Source organism: Otolemur garnettii, unplaced genomic scaffold (genome assembly GCF_000181295.1).
Source record: "Otolemur garnettii isolate 467f Iridium unplaced genomic scaffold, OtoGar3 scaffold00175, whole genome shotgun sequence".
Taxonomy (NCBI): Eukaryota; Metazoa; Chordata; class Mammalia; order Primates; family Galagidae; genus Otolemur; species Otolemur garnettii.
In genome coordinates, this window is record NW_003852570.1 from 1,867,453 (window position 1) to 1,881,563 (window position 14,111).

Below are 14,111 nucleotides of genomic sequence, written 5' to 3' on the forward strand. Positions count from 1 at the left end.
AAAAATGTCTAATACAATTTTATAAAGTTTTGCAGAAATGGAAATTCCAATTATCTTTCTTAGTAAACTCTTCCAATTTTTTTTTTTTTTAAGAGTCTCACTTTGTCGCCCTCGGTAGAGTGCTATTGCGTCACAGCTCACAGCAATGTCCAACTCTTGGGCTTAGGTGATTCTCTTGCCTCAGCCTCCCGAGTAGCTGGGACTACAGGTGCCCGCCACAGCACCTGGCTATTTTTTGTTGTTGTTGTTGCAGTTTGGCCAGGGCCAGGCTCAAACTCGCCACCCTCGGTATATGGGGCCGGCACCCTACCCACTGAGCCATAGGCGCTGCCCCAGGATTATAGGCATGAGCCACAGCACCCAGCCCCATCATTATTTATGAACCATGTGGTCACATCAGCTTTTCAATTAACAATGTGATATAAATAAAAAAATAAGTACTGCTCAAATGTCTTTCTCTCTTTAAAAAAAAATTTCAATGTATTACATGGGTACAAATGTTTTTGGTTATATGGATTGCTTTTGTAATGTTTGAGTCAGGATTATAATAAGTATGTCTGTCACCCAGATAATGTTCACTGTATCCGTAAGATAGGTTTTTACCCATCACTTATTCTCCCTGCTTTATTTCTATTGAGTTTTATTTCCCTCTACGCACATGTATACTCATCTCTCTCTTAAAACAAACATGGACATAATATACTACCTAAGGATTAATTCCATAAATTTGATAAATCTTCTAAAATCTAAATTGACATTTAACTTAAAATATTCCTAAAACAAACAAACAAAAAAAATACTTCCTTCAGTAAGTGGTGAACTATATAAATCAACATATATTTCCAACAATTGGTCTAACAAATATTATGGTCATTTATCCACCCAACATTCTAATAAATGACACCCTTTCTTACTTACCTTTGCTATATGTTCCAGCCATCGGCCTAGTGCAATAAACACAAATAGCATAGGAGGTGTATCAAAGAAAGTAATAGGGTTCACTTTGGCTCTCTCATACAGTGCAACCAGCAGAATAACCAAGGAGTAAGCAAATGCAATGGTAGTTGCCAGCACAATCAGTACATCCATATTTGCTGTTTTATGCTTCAGTGCTTTGTAAGCCTGAATGTAGAAGTACCAGCCTCCGAAAAACTGCAACACAGGAATAATAATCAATGAACTTGTTAAAATGCTGAAATTCATATATATATATATATGAAAAGCCAAAAGAAGTAAATATTAATATGTTAATAACTTAACAAATTAATATTCACATACTAATATTAATATATTAGTATTTACTTCTTTTGGATTTTAGCTAATCCATAAACACAAAGGGGAAATTTTAAGCTGAAACAATATTGTTTGTATTTTAGCAGATGTGTGTAAAGAGAGTGATTCAAATTGCTGTACAAGTTCTTGGGCACTATTCTTCACAATGCAATAGATATTCCACAATACAAAGAAAGTCAGATAGTTCTTGGATATTTCTTTTTGAGGCTTGCAAAAGCAAGAATTAAGGGAAGTACTACACTGTTTTGTCAAGAATTTTCCACATAAAACTCACTCCCTTTTCCAAAACTCAACCTAAGTAATATTTCACAAACTATCAGACCTGTTCACTATTTTTGTTTGTAAACATAACTGGAAAGTTTATCAGTGTACAGAAATGAACTAAGATTTTTTTAATCATTGTTGGTTTTTAAAAGGATCAGATGAAGGAACAGATTTATTTGATGGAAGTGTTCCATTACACAGTAAAAGTCTATCTCAAAAGAAGAGTTTAAAATATACAGAAAGTAATGAACTAAAATTCCAGAGAGAAATAAAAAATACAAAGTCATATATAGTAGCAAATATGGATACCAAATCCATAAGACTTGAATTCATTCTCTGTTATGTCATTAAACAATATTCACAGGAGTATAATAAATCTATTACTTACTTTGACTAACATATTTGTACACTTTTGCCCAAATTTTTGAGGGAAAAATAAGGTGCACATTACACATGGGTAGTGCTAATTCTTTATCTATGTAAATGTTTTTAATTCTTTCATTTATGCTTATGGTTAAGCATGTAACTCTAAAAGACAATAATGATATCCGTATACAAAATAATACCCTGGAATATGGTAAGTAATGAAGTTAACTGGCTGTGATACCTGATGGGCTAACCGGTCAACTGTAACCTCTTGATGTGTCAGTAAACAAGCCCATTAAGGCCCTAATGAAGAAAGAGTGGACAGCGTGGATGTAGTTAGATGGAAATTATTTAACACCTATAGACAGAATAAAGAAAGCATCCATCCAAGTTTTTGATTAGATGGATAGATCATAGAACAGTGTCAAGAAGGAAGTGGTTGTGAATTGTTTAAAAAATGCAGCATCAGTAATGCTATGGATGAACCTGAGGATGATGACATCAGGATGAAGAAAGTGACTCTTCAGAAGACACCGACAAGGTAAAAATTGAAGATGATGATATTAAATATTTCTGATGTTGACAGTGATAAAGAGCTCTTGGCTTTCTATGATGCATAAGTATTATAAATTTGTTATCTGTACATAAAATTTTTTGTACTTTGTATTTGTTTTTGTGTTTGCGATTATTTCTTACTTACATAAAATTTCTTATACTGTAATGTTAAAAAATAAGTACTAAAATTAGCTTACAATACAAAAAATAAGTACCGAAATATAAACAAATAAAAATTTGAATTAAAAATTAAAACAAAGGATTTTTTTTCCTGAAAGTTTGGGACAAATATGCGGGTACACATTATATGGGCAACATATGGTAACTTCTCAGTTTAAGGTTATTTTTGTAAAACATCTAGCATAAAAAGATCAGACTTCTGGTTAATATCTATTTTGTAATTGAAAATAAACTTGCATGCCACATTTTAGTTATTTTACATTATTAAGAAAGATAATTTGCTAACATTTCACTTGCCTGTACAGGTACACATAATAAAAAGGATAGCAAATTCATAATGGACAATCCTGGCAGGATCTGGCGCTCCAGAAACATGGAAGAATGAATGCTGAATATTTCTTCTTTACTCATATTCTGATTATGGTGAAGAGTTGTAAGGTGGTGGTCCATAATCATCATATATATCATCAACCCCATAACAGGAATACAGAAAAAAAGGCTTACAAGAAAGGACCGTCTCCATCTTATATGGAAAAAAATAAGAAAAAAATCATTTTGTAAGTAGCTAATGGATAAAGATTCTTTTTATTTTTGAGACAGATTCTCTGTTCCCTGGGTAGAGTGCTGTAGCGTCATAGCTCACAGCAACCTCTAACTCTTGGGGCTCAGGAGATCCCTTCCCTCAGCCTCCTGAGTAGCTGGGACTACAGGCACCTACCACAATATCTGGCTAGTAGAGACAGGTTGCTTTTGCTCAGGCTGGTCTCAAATTCCTTAGCTCAAGCAATCTACCCACCTTGGCCTCTCAGAGTCCTAGGATTATAGTGTGAGCCACCATGACGGCCATGGCTAAAGATTCTATGTACATCAGGCCATGGCTAAAGATTCTGTGTATTAGTTGTAACCACTCTGCCCAATATAAGGATAATACCATAAAAACTAACATGCTAAAAAGATGTCAAATTTGTAATGAGGAGTAAGAATCTTTTTTTTTACCCATACTCCAAAAGTACTTACTGTCTTATTTCTCGTTTATGGTCTAGGTGACTTGCTGACCGATCCTTTTTGACTAACGAAGCTTCAAAACCTAGGCTCTAAAGAAATTCATATGAAAAGTTATTTCACTGAGTGTACAAATATTATGTAGAGAAATTCCAACTCATGGTATGGTAAGAACAACTCAGTTCAATTACTGAGTGCAGATCATTCTGGGGAATACAAAGGATGGAACACTCGCTTTGTGTTCTTGATTACCTTTGTTTCCACACTTTCATCAAAGAAATGAATACTTCCTTCATTCTACTTAATGTCTACCCCATTTTTCTCAACTAACAGTTTAACTCAAGTTCAATTATCCTCAGTAGAGATTCTCATTAATAGACCAGAAAAACTAGGATCATACTAAATATATTATTCAAGGCCTTGCAAATGCAATCTTTACTCCTGTTCTATCAGAAAAAGAACACGACCAACAATCATTTCTCCTAATAAAACAAAGTATAAAAAGGAAACTACACATAGTTAAGATTCATCTGAGCATAGACAGTAACATACTTTATGTTTTCAATTGCTAGAGAAAATGCCACTGTCTTAAATTTGTTGGCAGTGTAGCAACAGCAAGCATGAGCTTTTGAGTCAGAGTAATTAGGTTCAAATCCCAGTTATTAAAGTTACTAGCTATGTGACTGTTGACAAGTAATATAACTCTCTTAACCTAGGTTTCTTCATTTTCAAAATGAAGAGATGATGCATTGTTGTAGAAATTAAGAGTTGAAGTTTTGCTATTTTGGTAACTGGCATGTCATAGGTATTCAATAATGCTCATTTCACAAAAATGTTAATAGTATTGTCATCTATACTAATAAAATCTCATCTGAACTATTAAATCTTTTAGATTATTAGAACACCAATTTTATAGCACATTGAAACATCTAAAGCACATTCACGTGTTACCACTTAAGATTTATTGAAAAACATAGGATGAATCTGTCAGAAAGAAAGGGTATGGTCTCTTATATTTTTTACTTTAACTTAAAAATAGCTCTTTCACTTTGACCTAAGAAATAATAAGGTATCTAGCAGGATGCTTCATTTTCTTAGTGATTAGCATTAATCTTGTTCATAACAAATTATACTTAATTTCCATTTCTAAATATTTTCAAGTGATGTGTGGTTCTAATTTAAGTTTGCCCCTGATTAACAGTGTGAATGTACTATGCTTGCTTCAGCAGCACATATACTAAAATTGGAATGAAACAGTGCAAATGTACCTTCGACTGAGACTAACTTCTCTTGACAAAGACCAACAATAAAAGGCAGAAACATTTACATTAAATTTTTAAATAGATCTTGTCTACAATAGTCAAAAGGGCCAGTTATTTTTTCAGTGTCTCTGATGGGAACCAGAGTAATTCAAGGGAGTGATGATTGAACAGGTAAGAAAACACAAATGCACATTCTTAGCACTTACTTCAATTGTACGGATAATATTTCTGGGACCAATAATTTCTGGATCATATTTAATATGTGCTTTGTTGGTTGCCAGAGCCACAGAGCAATAAAAGATACCTCGGTGTTTTGTAAGAGTAGACTCTATTTTATGTACACAAGAGGCACATGTCATTCCTCTCACCTGTTAAAGACAAAGCCTTTGTTATTCAGAAATATACTTTTTCTTCCTTTAAACACGAGTTATTATTTATAACTTAAAAGGACTCTTTTAACATAGGATTAGCATACAAGATGCCTTATTTATACTATTAATATGCTTTAGATATGATCATTAGAATTCCATTTTTATATCACATTGAACAAAGATATGGTGCCACCTTTGGATATCATTGACGGTCTTCCTCTTTCTATCACTACTACTCACCTTGTCTTGTTTAACTAGTTAATATGTCCTACAGATCTTTACCTGTTAGTTAATATCTATTTTACTTTCTTTTAACCAGCTGTAGTATATGGTATAACATGTCTACATTCAATTTATCCAACCATTTCCTATTTAAAGAACATTTAATATAGGTTGGTTTTACTTTTTTTTTTTTTTTTTAGACAGAGTATCACTCTGTCCAAAGGTAACCAGAGGTCTCATCATAGCTCACTGGAGCCTCAAACTCCTGGGCTCAAGCAATCCTCCTGCCTCAGCCTCCTGAGTAGCTAGGACCATAAGCACAAACCACCACACCTAGCTCCTTTTTCTACTTTTTGTAGATATGGGGTTCTTCTCTTGCTCAGGTTGTCTCAAGCACTTGGCTTTAAGAAATCCTCCTCCATCAGCCTCCTGGAGTGCTAGGATTATGAACCACCATGCATGGCCAGGTTTTATTTGTTTGTTCCTTTTTTATTTTTTTGGAGAGATGGGTCTTCACTGTTTCTCAGATTGGTCTAGAACTCCTAGGCTCAAGTAATTCTCCTGTCTTAGCCTCCCAAAGTGCTGGGATTATAGGCATGAGCCACTGAGCCCAGCCTGGTGCTAAATTTTTGCTCTTAAAATTTTATAATACATGTAACCTTATGTATGCTCACATTTCCATAAAAAGAAATAACTGTTGATTTTCTGAGTTGGAGAAAATACCTTTTTTTAAATCAATATGACTTACACCTGGTTTTAGGACTTCATTTATAAAATTAAAGTCTTTAATGTATCCAGAATTTATTCTTTGATAAAAGTCAAACTATATTTTATAAGTTGATTTCAGTTAGTAATTCAAACTTTTTTTGGTTCTCAATAGTTATAACAATTATTTTTTATGTTCCATACTAGAAGATCACCATTACGTCATATCTTATCCTTCCATTTTCCCATTTCCATAATTTTCATCATATGTCTTATTTTTCCAACCTTTAATTACCTTTAGAACTCATTTATGAAGCCTCGCCATAGTTTTCCTGGAAATTTTATTAATCACACAAAAATTCTTACTTACAACAAGTTCTAAAACACCATCCCCTTCATCAGCATTTTCTATCACAATAGCTCCAAATCCAAGCTCTCGGATGAACTCTGCTATTATCGGGGGTTGTATAACAGTAGGATTATACCTTACTTCTGCCTTGCCAGCCATCAGTGCCACAAGTATAGAATATATTCCTAGGAGTATTAATAAGAAAAACAATATAGATAACATTTCTTATGAAAAAAAGTAATGTTCTAATTACTTTTAAGTATTTTTCATTCAACTGTGGAAGGACTAAAATCAATCTGGAGAAATTTATTACTTAACTTTTATATCAATCTTTTTTTTAACCTTAGGAGAGCTGCTTAGATCTGATATACCAGTCTTGAACCTAAACCAAATAAAATAATTTCAAAAGGTAATCTTATTTTGTTAGACTTTTTATTATAGAAATTTTCAAACACACATATACATGTACATATATGTATATAGTATGACCAACATAATAAGCTTGATGTACCCATCACCCAGATTGAATAATAGTTGACTAATCTTATTTCATCTATATTCTTACATATTCTACTCCCTGCTCTCTACCCAGATTATGCTTAATTAAGTTCCAGATATAATATCATTACATGTGTACATATTTAAATATGAGGCAGGCGTGGTGTCTTACACTTGTAATCCTAGCATTTTGGGAGGCTGAAGTGGGAGGATTGGTTGAGGCCAGGAGTTTGAGACCAGCCTGGGCAAAACAACAACACCTCATATCTATGAAAAATTTAAAAAATAAATTAGTGGGCAGTGCCTGTAGCTCAAAGGAGTAGGGCGCTGGCCTCACATGCCAGAGGTGGTGGGTTCAAACCCAGCCCTGGCCAAAAACTTTAAAGTAAATAAATAAATAAATAAATAAGCTAGATGTGGTAGCATGTGCCTGTAGTCCTAGCCATTTGAGAGACTCAGGGAGGAGGATCCGTTGAGCCCAGGAGGTCAAGGTTGCAGTAAGCTGTGACTGTGCCACTAGATTCAGCCTGGGTGACAGAGTGAGACCCTGTCTCCAAGAAAATAATTTTAATATGTATCTCTAAAAGATAAAGACTCTTTAAAAATGACCATACTATCATTTTAACACCTAAAATAATTTTTTCATTATCATCAAATATCCAGGCAGTATTCATATTTCCACAATTGACTTATAACTGTTTATTGATTTAATAATTTTTGTTTGAACTGGGTTCCTACTAAAGCCTATGAATTACAATTGGTTGAGACTGTATCTTCCAAACATAAAGCATTTTTAGAAGTTAATAACATAGAGCTCCTAGACAAAGGAACTCATATACTTACAAAATTATTATAGTTGTAGCAAAGACTATAAGAATGTACCAATATATAATTATAATGTTATCAAATAATAGTTGCTTCTTAAAATTCCCAAGGTTTTATTTTGCAGTTTTTGACCAGGGCTGGGTTTGAACCCACCACCTCCAGAGCCAGCGCCCTACTCCTTTGAGCTATAGGCGCTGCCCAAAAATTCCCAAGTTTTACTATCTGGCACACACTAATCTATAAAGCTCTTATTCTTGGGGGGAAAAAGTGCCATGCAACTTGTCAACAAAACAAAGGAGCTCATTTCATGGCAGCCACGCTATTCACTGGTACAAACCTTTTGTTAACTACCATTCCACTTCTTTAAGCCAACTATTACTGTCATTGCCAGGAGGAAAATTACTTTATATAACAGAAATAACAGCCTTTTCTAGGAATATGCAGCATTTGGTGGTTACCTGACAGAGAATGGGGATCAACAAACAGTCCATAGGACAACTCTGAGGTTTGAAAAAAAGAAAAAAAAATGACTAAATATTAATTTAATAATAGTTTTTAATGAAAAAAGAGTACCTAATATAATCTAATTTTTTACATGAAGTGCTTACATTTTGGGTTTTGTGAGTACCAAACAATTCAAATGATCAGTTTATAGAAAAGTGTCAATAACAAAAGAAAGTTATAGAGAAAGTAGGAAAAATTCCTTTTGAATGTATCTATAGCCAAGCTAAAATAGAAGTGAAAATATGTTTTTTCAAATTTCAGAAATACAAATTTAATACTATGCAAATTCTAGATTTAAAAATTCTTCAAATTATAATTAGAACTCTTTCAAGATTCATTTTCATAAATATAATATAGACTAAATAGAGGAAAGACCAATGCTACTTAATTAAAAAAAATAAAGTGAATATAGTGACGCCAACTAGGCTAATGGTATTCCTAATTGGGTCAGAGCATAAAAGGGATGGGATGTAGTAAAGGGGCTAGTAAGAGTAATTGTAAGAATCAGTTTAATGGATTTCTTAAATTTTTATTTATTTATTTTTATGACAGAGTCTCACTTTGTTACCCTCAGTAGAGTGCCATGGCTTCATAGTTCACAGCAACCTCAAACTCTTGGGCTCAAGCAATCCTATTTCCTCAGCCTCTTGAGTAGCTGGAACTATAAGCACCAACCATGACACCCAGCTACTTTTTCCTACTTTTAGTAGAGACAGGATCTTGCTCTTGCTTGGGCTGGTCTTGAATTCCTGAGTTCAAGCAATCCACCCACCGGGGCTTCCCAGAGTGCTAGAATTATAGCCATGAGCTACTGCACCCAGCCAGTTTAACTGATTTTTTAAGAAAATATTTCTAATTGGCATATTGCTTGTCTCATGAAAAAGGCTATTTCTTGATTGTTCCAAAATAGTTTTTAAATTAAACAGGAACCTTGCTAGCTTCTTTTTGTTTTCATTTTCCCAGCAACATCTCACCTTTTCTTTTTTAATTAACCAAAAGGTAATAAAATCTTTAGCCTTGATTGTTTACCATTTAGAAATAATGGGAATTGAAATGAAGAATGAAAAATATGACAGAATGCAGACAATCTTGAACAGAAGATGGCTCAGGGTACCATGCATTTTGTCATAATGATGTTCTGCCCTTAATATATACGGTGATGTGATTAATACATACACTTTGAGTTATTGTTTCAATAGTGGAGATAAGTTTACAGTAATCCCTACTTCTTTATGCAGCTCTGTTACTAATAGCATATATCTTTACGACACCTAGGACTAGGGCAGCCTAAGTACCAAATCTATGCCTTTGATGTCATTAAACACAATCACATAATCTGTATGATTAACAAATCTGCTATGCTATACTGGCAAATATCTTTTCTTTTTGAATGACAGGGGTCTTGCTATGTTGCCCAAGGTGGTATCAAAGTCTAGGCCTTAAGCAATCCTCCTGCCTCTGGCTCCCAAAGTGTTGGTATTATAGGCATAAACCACCATACCCAGCCTATAAACTAAATCATCTGAATGAGACTGAAAAAAAAAACTGTGTTATAGGTTTTCTAAGACTTGATATCCTAAAATTTAAACTTATACGAAATATTAAAGAACTTCTGAACATTTGTACCACAAGCAAGAACAATATAATTATAAACACACTTGTTTTTGGCCTAGTTCTTGGTCTGAATATGGTAATACTGAAACTCTTATGGATTCTAGTTGTCGGTTTTAAGCACAGCTTTAAAAGAAGTTTTAAGTTTCTTAAATCCAACATAGGTAAGGTTCGTAAAGAATAGTAATCGTGTATATATCCTTCTGTTATCTTTCTAAAAATTTCATGGACATAAAAATGGGGTCACAAGTTAAACAAGACAAAAACTTTATCTAAGGGAACAAAACACTAACAAAAACTGGGTATCAGGAAATCAGGGTTTTCCCATACATCACTGATAGTCTTTATGAGGCATTAGCAAGAATCATAAATATGGTTACAAAACATATCAAAGAATCAAAAGGACAAAGTCCCCAAACTGGCACATAAAATAACAAGCAACAAACTTTAGAGTGTCTCACCTTCTTCTCGTCTTAGATTCCGTTCAATGTTTGCTACACAGGAAGCACAAGTCATGCCAGTGACCTGTATGTAACACTTAGATGAAGTCTTTTCTTTGTCCTTGTCATGAACTGGTGTTATCATTTTAGGATGACATTCATTAGTTGAAGTCAAAAGTGGCATTTCCAGTGAAGGCTGAGCTGTTACCACCAATGGCTCATTTGTGTCTGGTAGAAAGGGAAAGATTCATTTCATTTTCTAGCCACACACTCATCAGACATCACAATACATTATCTCCAGGTACTGCCAATCCCTTCCTTTAAAACCAGCAAGGTTCTATTAGCCCTCAGCTAGAATTTATCCTTATATTTTCCCAGGCAGTGGCTTTCAATTTCAATACAGCTCATTTCAGTTTCCAGGAGAATCTGAGCTAAATGAGTGAACAAAATTATAGTTCTTCCAGACATTAAATCTACCCCCAACCCCAGGTAGAGAGTAGTCTGTTAATGGATAATTCTTGTTATAATGAATACTTACCATCATGTTGATGACTTACACGCTAGCATTAAGGCAATTCACAATATCTTAAGTGGCCATTAATGTTTGTTGAGAGCCCTAACAGACACAGGGGAAATAACAGGCTCCTGATAATTTGCTGAATATCTGATTTCAAGGGTCAGCCAGAAGCAGCGGCTCACCTCTGTAATCCTAGCACTCTGTGAGACCGAGATGGGAGATCCTTTGAGCTCAAGTTTTTGACACCAGCCTGAGAAAGAATAAGACCCCATCTTCACTAAAAATAGAAAAATTAGCCAGGCATTGTGGCAGAGGCCTGTAGTCTCAGCTACTCGGGAGCCTGAGGCAGGAAGATTTTTTGAACCCAGAAGTTTGAGGTTGCTATGAGCTAGGCTGACACCATGGCATCTAGCCTTGACAACAAAGGGAGAATCTATCTCAAAAACCAAAGCAAACAAAAAAACGACCTGATTCTAAGGGTCCTTAACAATAGTAAGCTAAAGTAAAAGAAACTGTTAAATCATTTAACATGCTGCATTCATGGTTACTGAGGACTGGTTAGATGCTATCTAAACAGTGCCAGAGACTGATTACTACTCTTAAATTCCACTTCACAGTCTGATCAAAATTTCTTCTATTGTTCAAGTTAATCTTTGAAATGACCTAAGATAATTTGTAAGTTGCTCTTGCTCTGTTCATACTTGTTAGATAAACCACATAAGATGTTAGTTATTTTAAATATTATTATTTAATATGATACAGTCATTTGTCACATAAACAATGGGAATAAGCTCTGAGAAATGCACTGATAGGCAATTTAAGTTTGAATATCATAGAGTATATTCAAACAAACCTAGATGGTATATTTATTTTTACATGTATTTTTTCATATGGAAAACCAAATATACCAATACCATTAGTAAATATCAGTCATTTCCCATTCTTGATCTACAATGTCAATAACAAGTGACATATAGCAGGCTTAAATATATATATGCTCCATTATTAAACTTGTGGGATCACCATCATTGTATATGTGGTCCATCATTGACCAAAACATCATTATATGGTGCATGACTGGTATTATTATCACATTAAATCAAGCTCCTGGACTTGTCTGTGTAAACAAAGTTAACATAGATTTAATTCATAAATTTTATTCATAGAGGTCAATGCAGAAAATTATTTAGACCACTCACTGTTCTCAAATTTTAATGGTCATATGAATTATCTGGAGAGCTCATTAAAATTAAAATGCAGATATTTATTTAATGGGTCTACAATGAGCCACAGAATCTGTACTTCTTTTTTTTTTTTTTTTTTGAGACAGAGCCTCAAGCTGTCCCCCTGGGCAGAGTGCCGTGGCATTACAGCTCACAGCAACCTCCAACTCCTGGGCTCAAGCGAGTCTCCTGCCTCTGCCTCTCAAGTAGCTGGGACCACAGGCACCCCCCACAACGCCCGGATATTTTTTGGTTGCAGCCGTCATTGTTGTTTGGCGGGTCCGGGCTGGGGATTCGAACCCACCACCTTAGGTGTACGTGGCTGGCGCCTTAGCCGGTTGAGCTATAGGCGCCAAGCCAGAATCTGTACTTCTAACAAACTCCCAGGTGCTGCTGTTGCTACTGGCCTGAGAACCATACTTCAAGATGTAAAAATATAGACCCAAGTGAATAGAAAAAATTTCATCTTCAGTCCAGTCTGAAAGTTTATGCTTAGTGTGATGACAAATACTAGATTTGAACATGAAAACTATCAGCTTTATATCATATGTTACATAAGTTGATTATATTTGGGTTCCTATATGTAAGAGGCATAGGAATAATTCAGTTGTTCCCTCACCAGAAAATGAACCCAGGTCATGGTGGTGAGAGCGCTGAATCCTAACCACTGGACCACCAGGGGAACCACTGATAAATGGTGCCTCATGTGAGGAAAACATAGAGGAGGAATCTGTAAAGAAGATTCCGCAGGCCACTGGACCAATCTCCCTAAGCCCAGCTAGCTCAGTCAGTAGAGCATGGGACTTTTAACCCCAGAGTCGTGGGTTTGAGTACCACATTGGGTGCCACCAACAGGAATATTATAATGTAACTTGTTTTAGTGATACTGATGTCCATCATTGACAACATAATGCATTATATGTGCCAAAATGTTTTAATACGTATAACAGAAACTCTGAAGGACTATCCAATATTATGAAGTACTAAAATGTAGAACTGATATAATTTCAAACACCATGATTTTAAAAATTTCTAAAAATTCTCAATGGCGGTAGATAAAACTAAATTTTTCTGAAACTAATTTTACTCATTTTTATGGTTACCTGATACAGTTGCATTCCAGTGTTTTCTATTTAAGTTTTTTTCTGTTTTCATAATTATTTCCTTTTACAATTATGGTTTTTCCTATACTTTGTTAAGACTTTTGGTACTAGAGACTCTTTCACAATTTAGTATTCTGTATGTGTTTTCTAACAGAGAACAGTCTATTTCTTTTAGAGCACAAAACCTCTTTTGGGATTTTCTATATTAAAGTGAGAATTTGAGGTGGGAATATAAAATGGTGCAGCTACTTTGGAAAATAGTGTGACCATTGCTCAAAAAAGATAAACACAGAGTTACCAGATGACCTAGCAATTCTACTCCTAGGCATATACATCCAGGAGAAATGAAAACATATGATCATGTAAAAACTTGAACACAAATGTTCATATCATCATTTTTTTAAATTAGCCAAAAAGTAGAGACAATTCAAATTTCTATCAGCTGATGAAGAAACAATAATGTGATGCATCCATATAATGGAATGTTATTCAATAATAAAAATAATTAAGTTCTGATACATACTATAACATGGATGAACACTGGAAACATTACACTAAATAAAATATATATACATATATATATAGACACAAAATAACAAATATTGGCTTGGTGCCTGTGGCTCAAGTGGCTAAGGCTCCAGTCACATACACCTAAGGTGGTGAGTTCAAATCCAGCCGGAGCCTGCCAAAACAACAATGATGCCTGCAACCAAAAAAATAGCCAGGAATTGTGGCGGGCACCTATGGTCCCAGCTACTTGGGAGGCTGAGGCAGGAGAATCTCTTGAGCCCAGGAGTTGGAGGTTGCTGTGAGCTGTGATG

The 14,111-nt window shown here is 34.7% G+C and overlaps 1 protein-coding gene across 1 annotated transcript in view; it reads right to left on the reverse strand.

Annotated features, from left to right (window-relative positions):
- The window catches only part of ATP7A (ATPase copper transporting alpha), a 164,029-nt gene that overhangs the window by 35,522 nt on the left and 114,396 nt on the right, over positions 1-14,111 (reverse strand). The window contains exons 5-10 of the mRNA XM_003800452.3: positions 10,469-10,675; positions 6,591-6,754; positions 5,129-5,290; positions 3,676-3,752; positions 2,956-3,181; positions 919-1,152 (exon numbers count right to left, since the gene is read on the reverse strand). Of these exons, the coding sequence (XP_003800500.1) occupies positions 919-1,152; positions 2,956-3,181; positions 3,676-3,752; positions 5,129-5,290; positions 6,591-6,754; positions 10,469-10,675 (1,070 nt within the window). The remainder of the gene's footprint in view (positions 1-918; positions 1,153-2,955; positions 3,182-3,675; positions 3,753-5,128; positions 5,291-6,590; positions 6,755-10,468; positions 10,676-14,111) is intronic.